A 13,675-nucleotide genomic window follows, 5' to 3' on the forward strand; every position below is an offset into this window, starting at 1 on the left:
ATGCGCACACGTGCGGCACACGGTTGCCACACGGAGGTACCACGTGTCCACATGGACACACAGACACGGATAGCTCCGGTACCAGAATTATCTGGACGTGTAAAACCGCACTTACTCTGACATTGCTGCATCTGCTAAGTGTGTCACTACCAAATAAAACGCAGCAAAATATTATTTATTGCCTTCATATTATGGATTGGGTTTCCTGAAATATATATATTTTTATGTAACCCTCATATCAATGAAGAATAAGAGGAAGTTTTATTTGCCTTTTCTAACTGTGACCATAGGATGCATATATACACTAACATCTATATCTTGTAGAATGTATCCTTTTTACTACACAATTATACCAAAGTCATCAGTAAATAAAAAAAAATTACATTACAACGTTTCATAGTCTTTATTTTGTCTCCATTGACAAAACATAAATTATTTCTGAAAGTGATGATATGCATACATTCATATAGCTATATATTAGTATACTTCTGATTAAATGCAGAAAGTTTGTACTGTGTAAATGAAATAGTTCAGCAACCAAATGACACTGAATAGAGCAGAATAACACTGGTATTGACATAGCTCCATTAATAAATACTCATAAGCTTTGCATTCATTTTAAATTTACCTGATCTATTAAACAGTGGACAACTCGCTATTAATAATTAAAACATTGCTGAATTTAAAGTGAATGCAAAGATAAAATTTCCCAATATAAGGAAGAGCTTAACATTTTGTATTGAGTAAAAGTTGGCCAGAGAATATTAAAAATAAAAGTTTGAGTTTTCAGCTACTATCCTAGGAATGAACCTGTTAGTTATTCACTTGCCCCATATTGGTGTTAGTGTATGTATCATGCTTAAGTAAATGTCTCTACATACTGTTCCTCGTTCAGCATAAGTAGCAATTACACCATCACATTACAACTGCTGGAAACCCCTTAGAACCTTTTATTTAAGAACATGCAAGGATCTCTGAAGTTTTCTCTCAGACAGACGTAGAATTGAGTGTCAAATAAAGGACCTCTTTGTGGAAGTTTGCCTGAGCATTAACCAGATGGAATAGATTTAGAAAGCCACTGGCATCTTCATTGCGCCCCCCTGGAAAAAAAAATAACAAAAAAAAACTTTCAGTATTGTGGTGCAGGCTCGGACTGGCCCACAGAGTAATAGGGGAATCCCCCCCCGGTGGGCCCCTGTGCAGATCTGGGCGCCCCAACCGCACTATATGTATAGTACTTGGCATAATTCACTTGATTTACTCTGTACAGAAAAAAGCAGCATCTCATCATTCATTAACCAAACTACCTAGCTTATTATTATTTAGCTATATAGGTACATTTGTGAATGAGGGGAGTGTAATATTTGTATGCAGGTGAAAACTGGGCCCTCCAAGATCAATGTTACTGGTGGGCCCTTGGCACCCCAGTCCGACACTGCTGTGGTGCATATTTTATTTAAAGGGAACCTATCAGCAGGATCGTGCACAGTAATCTACACACAGTGTCAAGTCACCACCGTTATACTGAATAAAATTATACCTTGTTTGATTAAATCAGTCTTATGGTTGTTCTTTAATCTTTATTTTCAGTTTTGTGTTAATGATATGCTCATGAACCTAAGGTAGGGTTGGTGCATGTGGTGCTCTGATTAGCTATTCATAAAGCAGACTGCTGACAGGTCACTGATCCTTTGGTGACCTGCCCCCTAGTTTGCATAATGAATATCGGTATAAAAAAAACCCAAAACACTTCTGCAGGGCAGGTGCCAGCCGTGGCACCTGCTCTGCAACAAAATCACATGTTTTGTGTGCCAATATTATATTTTATTCAGGTTATTCAATTAAGATAGAGGGAAAAAAATGTATTTGAAAATAGTGCCCGTTGCGCCTGCGCCATAGCTGCTATTGGTGTCTAGCTGTGATCCGATAGCTGCTACTGCGCATGCGCCGGCAGCGCCGTCTTACTGAAGGAAAAAAAAATTCCTCCTCCAAGATAGCGCCGTCCGCGCCTACGCAGTAGCAGAACTGCTACTGCACGGGTGACGCCATCTTGGAGGAGGAATTTTTTGTCTACTCCTGTAAGATGGAGCCGCCGGCGCTTGCGCAGTAGCAGCTGTTGGATCACAGCTAGACACCGATAGCAGCTACGGTGCAGGTGCGGCGGCAGCCATTTTCAAATAGATTTTTTTTCCCTCCAGTTGAATAACCTGAATAAAATGTATTACCGGCACACAAAACATGTGTTTTTTTTGCGGAGCAGTTGTCACGGCTGGCACCTGCCTGCAGAAGCTTTTTTTTTTTCTTTTAAAGTATATACAGATATTCAATATGCAAACTAGGGGTCAGGTCACCGAGGGATCAGTGACCTTTCAGCAGTCTGCATTATGAATAGCTAATCAGAGCACCACATGCACCAACTCCACCTTAGGCCAGTTTCACACATCAGTGGCTCCGGTAAGTGTAGTGACAGTTTTCTCACGTACCGGAGACATTGACACACGTAGACCCATTCTAATGAATGGGTCTATGCAGATGTCAGCGGGTGCAAAATACGCAGACATGTCCATTTTTGTGCAACAGCACGGATCACACGGACCCATACAAGTCATTGGGTCCGTGTAAACACGTACCACACACGGATGGCATCTGTGTGCTGTCCGTGTGCGTATTTAAAAATATAGGGTTAAAGTTGAAACCAATTGTATCAATACCAGCCAGGTGTCTAGACATTGCCTGCAAAAAAGTTGGCTCACAGTATGGACAACATTTTTTGGAGTGAGGTGAAGTTGGACTCTTCTCACAGTGGTTGGAAGTTTGTTGTTTGGTCATTTTTCACAAAATTATGGCCCCACGTGTGGACACAGAACAGCTTATACGTCTGGTGGAGCAACATCCAGAACTTTGGGACACTCGATCTGACGGATACCATGACAGGCTGGCCATAGGACGTGCTTGGTTTGCTGTAGCTGAACAGCTCTACCCCAGACCTGGTTGGGCCACATATTCACCAGCCAAGCAGGCAAAGTTTGGTAAGTTACCCCATAGATGTTCCTTTTTAACAATCAAATTCCAAAATGTTTTCATATGAAAAGATTTTACATGGTTAGTTAGATTTGCAAGGTTACATGTGTAGCAAAAACACACATTAGCTTAACTTTTTGGGCATTTGTCTGTCGAATCACATTATCATATATATTACATTTAGTCCTAGGCTTATAGTCTGATCCCTCTATATAATCTACAAATTCATCATTAACCATGCTTGGTGAAAAGTTTAAAAACATGCAGTGTGTGTCTGTGTCAGTATTTTTGTGTTGCTCACTAGCTTCATGTCTGTCACACTTTTGTTTTAGGGATACTACATTTGTAAAAAAAAACCCATTTACCTTGCTAAATCAATGGGTACTTGTCAGACATGTGTTTACAATGTGAAGTTTTGCACTGTTCCATGGGATAACAATTGTGTTATATCATATTTAACAGTCTGTACTGTATAAAACCATATCTGTACAGATGTCTCACATTTTTGGGGCTTTGGCCTAACTAGGCTGCCATATTTTGCAATGTGTGAATTTCCGGAGCGAATTTAAAAAAAAAAAATTGCCTTGCAAGTGTAAATGACGTTGTTTATAAGGTGATCGCCTATGACTTAGTTTACATGTAAGGATCATCATGTGCTTCCTACTATTATTAACCGCCCATACACAACATATGGCCCAAAAAACCACACTTGTAGTGTTTGTATGTCACATTTGTTGGTTGACCCACCACTGAATCTGTCTGAGTGTGCTAAATTGAATATTTAGACTTAATTCTGGACACCACACAAAATGTTTTACACACTGCAAGCCCTTACTTATGTCTGCTGGTAATTTTTAATTGTGTAAAGGTTTGTGTTGTTCTACACACCACAAGTCTGGCAGGCTATGTTGTTTCTAACCGGATTTTATGCATGGGCATGGAGAACAAACATTGCATTTTGGGTGACAGGATGGATGAAAGTGGTCACACACTTCTTAGTCTTAGTGTCCAGGCCAAAAGTGTTTTGATTTTTTTGTGAAAATGTACTGCGCTCCCAAACTGCATACAAATTGGGCTACAATGTGTTTAGAAGTGAAACTGAAAGTAAATGAACTTCCAAAGTCTCACAAAAAGCCTACAGTTCTCATCATCCCAGCCTGCTCTGCACCCATTGTTTCCCATTGTGGCCTACTTACTGCGATCAGGACAGAGTTAGGAGTCAGGGTAAGCCTCTGTGTTGCAGCAGTAGCCTGTTACAGTGCACCAGTATTATAGCAGGCGTGTTTGATTATTATCTCCTTCACTCTCCTGAGAAGTGTAGGCTTTTTGTGATACATTTGAAGTTCATTTACTTTTAGTTTCACTTCTAAACACATTGTGCATTTGTGGCCCAATTTGTATGCAGTTTGGTAGCGCGGTAAATTATTTTCTCATTTATCTACGGTTTATTTTTACAGTTTGAGCACAGATTATGTCTACCCTAGGTACCACCATCCCGTCTCTTGTAGTGGTCAGCGCCAGTGTATTTTTTATTGTTTTGATATTTTTGTTAAGCCATCATGATCCAAAAGCAAAAAATAAGGAAATACAGCATAGCTGAAAATCTTATGTTGGTATTTAAGTAAGATTTTAATGTTGTGCTTTATGTAATTTTTTCTTTTTTAACACTTTACCAACAGATGATGTGGTCAAACGGCGTTGGCGCTCAGCGAGGGACCAGTTCAGTCGGGCATTTAATCCCCTACCCTCCACCATCTGTGCTTCCAAGACTAGGCAATATGTGTACTACCGCAATTTATCTTTCCTAAGGCCAATCTTGGAGCTAAATCCGTAAGTGACTGTGTTTTTGCCAAAACATAATAACCTTACAACAACTGTGGTTTTAGTTAAAACATTTCTTTACAAAAAGGTTTTAAAAGGCCCCCTAAAAATTGTGGACCCATAATTCCATAATATAAAGAATGTTCAAATTTTACACATACACAAGTGGATACTGTATGTGAAAATTTGAAGATTTTCCATAGTCAACACCTACCTTCATATGTTTGCAAAAATTACCACAATGTAACTAGTTAGTTTATTTAGTGTTTGTTGTCAATTATTTAGATTTATTCCACAATGTTTTATCTCCTAGGACGTCTGACAACCTAGATGACTCAGATGATTCGCCCACACCAGACAGATCATTGGCATGTACCTCAGCTTCGGAGACCAAACCCCCAACGGACCCCACTCCACCAACACAGCCTGAACAGGTGTATGATGCTGGTGAAGCCTCCAATGATGCTGCTCAGGGAGGCACACAACAATCTGGTGAAGCAACATCACAAGCAGCAGCAGCCGCAGCGCCACAGGCAGCATCAACATCATCAGCCCCAGCACCACAGGCAGCATCAACAGCCAATGTCCCTCGCTATGTTGCCCACACTCTCAGAGATCGACGAAACAGGCGACATGAAGACACACGAATGTTGCCTGAGCTGATTGATGAGCGAGTTTTGACCATCATGAATTCCCTGACACCCGAAAATTCAGTTGAGCGGTTTTGTAGGTCCCTCTCCCCCTGCCTAGCAAAAGTTCCTGAAGTACGGCAGGAACGTATACGGGCTGCTATATTGACCCTCATTGCTGCATGTCAGGGAGAGCAGGAACCCAACCATGTTCTAGGGCCCATAGAACAATGGCGAGCTGGCCAGCTTCCCATACAAATGGCATCTGATACCAACATCAGAGATGTGCCAAATGTTGGAACACTATCCTCACGGGCCGAACCTATCACAGCAACACAATAAGCTGAGAGCATGGCTGCATCCATTCCTGTGCCTCCAGCTCCTTCCCCTATACAACATTATGGCCCAATGTCCGGCCCTTATTCTGGCCCTCCTGCGCCTTCCTCAAGCCAACATTATGGCCAAATGTCCGGCACTTATTCTGGCCCTACTGCTCCTTCCTCAAGCCAACATTATGGCCAAATATCCGGCCCTTATTCTGGCCCTCCTGCTCCTTCCTCAAGCCAACATTATGGCCAAATGTCCGGCACTTATTCTGGCCCTACTGCTCCTTCCTCAAGCCAACATTATGGCCAAATGTCCGGCCCTTATTCTGGCCCTCCTGCTCCTTCCTCAAGCCAACATTATGGCCAAATGTCCGGCCCTTATTCTGGCCCCCCTGCTACTGCCGCTAGCCAATGTTATGGCCAAATGGCCGGCCATGCTTCTGTGTCTTTAGCTCCTGCCTCAAGACATTCTTCACAAAAAAGGTCTAGCAGTTTTTTGGTTCCTCATTCCCGTGCCTCCAGACATCATTATGGCCAAGGGTCTTCCCCCACCAGCACCTACAGCCAACAATCTCAAAACGTGCCTTCCATCATTTCTGTGGGGGATAGTAGTGCTGTTAGTTTTGCCCATCCACAGCCCTATACTCTACCATCAAGGCAGCAGACACCTGTGTTTGAGCATTTTGTTACACACAGCCATTTGACAAGAGGTGAGAATACTACATCACAATCCTATGCCAGCCAGATATCTGAGTCAGAAAGTACTTCAGTTCAACCACAACATGTCCAGTCATCCTTTTTGGGAGTGTCTTTGGAACCACAACCTTATCCACCATCTCCATATGTTTCCCCTACAATGTTCACATCCACACCTCATCAAACACCAACACTCTAGGGGCAATTGTCAGAGGCGTATCTAGGCTTTCTGGCACCCGGGGCAAGAATTCGGTTCGGCGCCCCCCCTCCCAAGTACACATGCGACTTGCACACTTAGCCATGTACCCACGAGCTGCTCTCCCTAATGCTCTCAATGTTCAGTAAAAAACTGAGAGAAGCAGGAAGAGAAGCTCGTTGTCACAGGACCATAACTATGAAAATCGCATATGAGTGAAGTGTCCATGTGATGAGTACTGGAACCTGCAGAGCTGAATCCTGACATTGCAGCTTCTGAATTCTCACAACAAATGCACTGCACACTTTTAGGATTCTCCCTTGCCGATGTACAATCATGTCAGCACAAGTATGTGATTTGTATACTTCTGGCCACACTCCGACTCGACGTGCCCGGCCTCGCTCTATTCATTTTCATTAAGTGAGGCCACACATGTCTAGTCAGCATGTGACCGCATGTATGTAAATTACCGGCACAAGAGAATCCTAACAGCGTTCAGTTAGCACTGTGAGAATTCAAAAGTCTGCAGTCACAAGGAATGACTGCAGAATCATCACAAACCTGGAGAACCCCTTTAATGTTCCTAACATAAATAAAAACTTGAGAATTAGTCAGTGTCACAAATAACATTTTACATCCATGTACCTTATAGATGTCGTCATCTCTGGAGTCGTTCTCCTTCTTTTCTTCTTCTTGTCCAGACCCCATGATGAGTTTTCTCAGCACCAGCCGACTCTGCAGACTTCCATCTTCTCCGGTCTTCTGCAGCAAATCTCCACACGATCCCTTTAACCCCTTCATGACCAAGCCTATTTTGACCTTAATGACCAGGCCATTTTTTGCAATTCTGACCAGTGTCCCTTTATGAGGTCATAACTCAGGAACGCTTCAACGGATCCTAGCGATTCTGAGATTGTTTTTTCCTGACATATTGGGCTTCATGTTAGTGGTAAATTTTGGTTGATAATTTTTGCGTTTATTTGTGAAAAAATCAGAAATTTGGCGAAAATTTCGCAATTTTCAAATTTTGAATTTTTTTTCTGTTAAACCAGAGTTATGTGACACAAAATAGTTACTAAATAACATTTCCCACATGTCTACTTTACATCAGCACAATTTTGTAAACAAGATATTTTTTTTGTTAGGAAGTTATAAGGGTTAAAAGTTGACCAGCGATTTCTCATTTTTACAATAAAATTTACAAAGCCACCTCACATTTGAAGTCACTTTGAGGGGTCTATATGGCAGAAAATACCCAAAAGTGACACCATTCTAAAAACTGCACCCCTCAAGCTACTCAAAACTACATTCAAGAAGATTATTAACCCTTCAGGTGTTTCACAGGAACTAAAGCAACGTGGAAAGAAAAAATGGACATTTTAATTTTTCCAACAAAACTTTTCTTTTAGCATCATTTTTTTCATTTTCACATGGGCAACAGGATAAAATGGATCCTAAAAATTGTTGGGAAATTTCTCCTGAGTACACTGATACCTCATATGTGGTCATAAACCACTGTTTGGGCGCACGGCAGGGCTCAGAAGGGAAGGAGCACCATTTGACTTTTTGAATGGAAAATATGCTGGAATATTTAGCGGTTGCCATGTCACGTTTGGAGAGCCCCTGTGTGCCTAAACATTGGAGCTCCCCCACAAGTGACCCCATTTTGGAAACTAGACCCCCTAAGGAACTTATCTAGATGTGTAGTGAGCACTTTGAACCCCCCAGTGCTTCACAAAAGTTTTTAACACAGAGCAGTGAAAATAAAAAATATTTTTTTTCCTCAAAAATGATTTTTAGCACACTATTTTTAATTTTCACAAGGCTAACAGGGGAAATTGGACCACAAAAGTTGTTGTCCAGTTTGTCCTGAGTATGCTGGTACCCCATATGTGGGGGGGGGACCACTGTTTGGGCACACGGCAGGGCTCAGAAAGGAAGGAGCGCCATTTGACTTTTTGAAATGCAAATTACTTCTAATCGTTAGCGGACACCATATCGTGTTTGGAGAGCCCCTGTGTGCCTAAACATTGGAGCTCCCCCACAAATGACCCCATTTTGGAAACTAGACCCCCTAAGGAACTTATCTAGATGCATGGTGAGTACTTTGAACCCCCAAGTGCTTCACAAAAGTTTATAACGCAGAGCCATGACAATAAAAAATATTTTTTTTTCCTCAAAAAATTATTTTTTAGTGCGCAATTTTTTATTTTCACAAGGGTACGAGGATAAATTAGACCCCAAAAGTTGTTATCCAGTTTGTCCTGAGTACACTGGTACCCCATATGTGGGTGGGGACCACTGTTTGGGTACATGTCGGGGCTCGGAAGGGAAGTAGTGACATTATGAAATGCTGACTTTGATGGAATGGTCTGCAGGCATCATGTAACATTTGCAGAGCCCCTGATGTACCTAAACTGTGGAACCCCCCCACAAGTGACCCCATTTTGGAAACTAGACCCCCCAAGGAACTTATCTAGATGCGTGGTGAGCACCTTGAACCCCCAAGCGCGTCACAGAAGTTTATAACGCAGAGCCGTGAAAATAAAAAATATTTTTTTTCCTCAAAAAATTATTTTTTAGTGCTCAATTTTTTATTTTCACAAGGGTACCAGGATAAATTGGACCCCAACCGTTGTTGTCCAGTTTGTCCTGAGTACATTGATACCCCATATGTGGGTGGGGACCACTGTTTGGGTACACGTCGGGGCTCGGAAGGGAAGTAGTGACATTATGAAATGCTGACTTTGATGGAATGGTCTGCGGGCATCATGTAACATTTGCAGAGCCCCTGATGTACCTAAACTGTGGAACCCCCCCACAAGTGACCCCATTTTGGAAACTAGACCCCCCAAGGAACTTATCTAGATGTGTGGTGAGCACTTTGAACCCCCAAGCGCGTCACAGAAGTTTATAACGCAGAGCCGTGAAAATAAAAAATATTTTTTTTCCTCAAAAAATTATTTTTTATTTTCACAAGGGTACCAGGATAAATTGGACCTCAAAAGTTGTTGTCCAGTTTGTCCTGAGTACATTGATACCCCATATGTGGGTGGGGACCACTGTTTGGGTACACGTCGGGGCTCGGAAGGGAAGTAGTGACATTATGAAATGCTGACTTTGATGGAATGGTCTGCGGGCACCATGTAACATTTGCAGAGCCCCTGATGTACCTAAACTGTGGAACCCCCCCACAAGTGACCCCATTTTGGAAACTAGACCCCCCAAAGAACTTATCTAGATGTGTGGTGAGCACCTTGAACCCCCAAGCGCATCACAGAAGTTTATAACGCAGAGCCGTGAAAATAAAAAATAATTTTTTTTCCTCAAAAAAAAGATTTTCAGCCAGCAATTTTTTATTTTCACAGGGGTAGCAGGATATATTGGACCCCAAACGTTGTTGTACAGTTTGTCCTGAGTACGCTGGTGCCCCATATATGGGGGGAACCATTGTTTGGGCACACATAAGGGCTCGGACTGGAAGTAGTGACGTTTTGAAATGCAGACTTTGATCGAATGGTCTGCGGTCGTCGTTAAGTTTGCAGAGCCCCTGATGTGCCTAAACAATAGAAACCCCCCACAAGTGACCCCATTTTGGAAACTAGACCTCCCAAGGAACCTATCTAGATGTCTGGTGAGCACTTTGAACCCCCTAGTGCTTCACAGAAGTTTATAACGCAGAGATGTGAAAATAAAAAAAAATTTTTTTCCACAAAAATATTTTTTTAGCCCCCAATTTTTTATTTTCCCAAGGGTACCAGGAGAAATTAGACCCCCAGAGTTGTTGTGCAATTTTTCCTGAGTACACTGATACCCCATATGTGGGGGTAAACCACTGTTTGGGCACACGTCGGGGCTTGGAAGGGAGGGAGCACCGTTTAACTTTTTGAACGCAAAATTGGCTGGAATCAATGGTTGCACCATGTCGCGTTTGGAGACCCCCTGATGTGCCTAAACAGTGGAAACCCCTCAATTCTAACTTCAACCCTAACCCCAACACACCCCTAACCACAGCCCTAACCCCAACACATCTCTAACCCTAATCCCAACCCTAACCCCAACACACCCCTAACCCTAATCCCAACCCTAACCACAAGCCTAACCCTAATTCCAACCCTAACCCTAATTCCAACCCTAACCCTAATTTCAACCCTAACCCTAATTCTAACCCTAATTCCAACCCTAACCCTAACCCTCTTTCCAACCCTAACCCTCTTCCCAACCCTAACCCTCTTCCCAACCCTAACCCTCTTTCCAACCCTAACCCTCTTTCCAACCCTAACCCGCTTTCCAACCCTAACCCTAACTCTCTTTCCAACCCTAACCCTAATGGAAAAATAAAAATAATTTCTTTATTTTATCAGTTGATCCTGCCTATGGGGGTGATAAACGGGGGGTTTATTTACATTTCATTCTATTTTGATCACTGTGAAAGTGATCAAAATGAATGAATGGAAATTGGAGCCGGCGGGCGCACTGCGCATGCGCCTGCCATTTTCCAATATGGCGGCGCCCATGGTCCGGGACCGCGGGACATCGGGAGCCATAATGGCACTCGGTGAGTACCGGGAGGTGGGAGGGGGGCAATCGGAAGCCGGGGGGAGCGGAGGGAAGGCGGGGGGGAGATGATGTCAGCGGCGGCACATCGCCGCTGTCATTCAGTGGCGGGGGGCAGATCGCCCCCGTTAACGGGTGGGGGGGGTTGGATCGTTGTCACCAGCCATGTCCGATGCTACAGCAACGTCGGACATTGCTGAATTGTAATATTTCATCAATTTTCATTGATGAAATATTACTATCGCTCTGATTGGCTGTTTCACTTTTAACAGCCAATCAGAGCGATCGTAGTCACGCCCCCTATGCTGAAGAACAAAGCCCCCTGTATCTGCGGGTCGGGTGACCTTTCAGTGACCTAGGTCACCCGACCCACAGGGGGGCTTTAAAGTCATGACGCCACATAGGCGTCACTGGTCAGATTTGTACCAGGTTTCATGACGCCTACGTGGCGTCATTGGTTGTGAAGGGGTTAAAGATAGAAGTGTCACTATAATGCCCCTAAATACAAATATCTGCAATATACTGTCGCCTCACACTATTCCCCTCCCTCCTCATACTGTCTCCTCTAACATCCCTCCTGTTCACCATACTGTCTCCTCATATATTTACCCCCTCACTTTCTATACTGTCTGCTCACACATACCCCCGACTCCCCATACTGTGTCTGCACACATCCCATCACCCTCACTCCCCATACTGTGTCCACTTACATTAACCCGTTCGCTCCCCATACTGTCTGCACCCATCATACTGTGTCTGCACCAATCCCCCATACTGTTTCCTCATACATACTCTTCATTTTGTGTCCTCAAATCTCCCCACATTAAATCCCCCCATCCCCACTCCAAATCCCCCCATCCCCAATCCCCCACACACATTAAGTACCCCCATCCCCACTCCAAATCCCCACACACACATTAAATCCCCATCCCCACTCCAAATCCCCCCCACACATTAAATCCCCCATCCCCACTCCAAATCCCCCCACACATTAAATCCCCCATCCACACTCCAAATCCCTCACACACACATTAAATCCCCCCACACACATTAAATAACCCCCATCCACACTCCAAATCCCTCATACACATTAAATAACCCCCATCCCCACTCCAAATCCCCCCCACACACATTAAATAACCCCCCATCCCCACTCCAAATTCCCCCACACACATTAAATCCCCCATCCCCACTCCAAAACCCCACACATTAACCCAATTCACACTCATTAACCCCCATCACCACTCTTTAACCCCCACACACATTAACCCCCATCCCCACTCATTAACCCCCCACACATTAACCCCCATCCCCATTCATTAACCCTCCCACACATTAACCCTTATCCCCACTCATTAACGCCCCCACTCATTAACCCCCATCCCCACTAATTAACGCCCCCACACATTAACCCCCATCCCCATTCATTAACCCCCCACACATTAACCCTTATCCCCACTCATTAACCCCCATCCCCACTCATTAATGCCCCCACACATTAACCCCCCACACATTAACCCTTATCCCCACTCATTAACCACCATGCCCCATTCATTAACGCTCCCCACACATTAATCCCATCCCCATTCATTAACCCCCATCCCTATTCATTAATGCCCCCACACATTAACCCCATCCCCACACATTAACCCCCATGCCCTCTACAAATCCCCCCACACATTAACCCCTATCCCCTCTACAAATCCCCCCATCTCCCATCTTCGGTGGTTCTTCAGCTCCACAGTGGAAGTTAAACAGTAGGGGATAAGGTCAAATATTACTATATCAAGATAAAAATAATTGGATACACAATTGAAATACCGAAACCCCTCTGAAACGAGTGGATGGCAGACCATCCGGTGTAGATACCACTATGCACTCTGGGTATGGTGGAAGATGAAACAGGCAGGGTGTAGGAATAAATGAAAAATAATAAAAAAAATTTATATAAAAATAATAAATAAAATTTAAAAAAAAGAAACATTTTATAAACAAAAATGAAACATATAAGAACAATAATAATAAATTACCTTTATTAAAAATGGCACAACAATTAGTGCAAACTTGATAATAAATAAAAAGGCACACAAATTTTAAACATGGTATCATATAATAAATAATAAGCTATATATTAAAGCTTTCCCAATAACCATGATAGACTGGCTCCATTGCTGACAGGTAAATATATTGCCATAAAGTAAACAAACCACAGCAGAAAAGTGCAATTGTGCAAAAACAATTATATTTAAATCACTGTGAGCAATGTTGCATTAAAGTTGAAAACTGATAGTGCTAACAAATAAACAATGAATGACCATCAGTGATTCAGTGAAGCACTACACAATTAAAAGACCAATTTACCTGATGAGCCAGCAATGAAATAAAGTGCCGATAAAACGCACCCCGACGCGCGTTTCAGAATTGTTCTC

General features: G+C 43.1%; 1 protein-coding gene across 10 annotated transcripts in view; it reads right to left on the reverse strand.

Annotated features, from left to right (window-relative positions):
* Positions 1-388: 388 nt before the first annotated feature.
* The window catches only part of FBXO47 (F-box protein 47), a 293,552-nt gene continuing 280,265 nt past the window's right edge, over positions 389-13,675 (reverse strand). For all 10 annotated transcript variants that reach the window (XM_073572527.1, XM_073572534.1, XM_073572538.1 and 7 more), the window contains one exon: positions 389-1,100. In XM_073572527.1, the coding sequence (XP_073428628.1) occupies positions 988-1,100 (113 nt within the window). In that variant the 3' untranslated portion in view covers positions 389-987. The remainder of the gene's footprint in view (positions 1,101-13,675) is intronic.

The sequence above is a fragment of the Dendrobates tinctorius genome, unplaced genomic scaffold (assembly GCF_039654945.1).
Source record: "Dendrobates tinctorius isolate UK_male_01 unplaced genomic scaffold, ASM3965494v1 ptg000032l, whole genome shotgun sequence".
NCBI classification, from domain to species: Eukaryota; Metazoa; Chordata; class Amphibia; order Anura; family Dendrobatidae; genus Dendrobates; species Dendrobates tinctorius.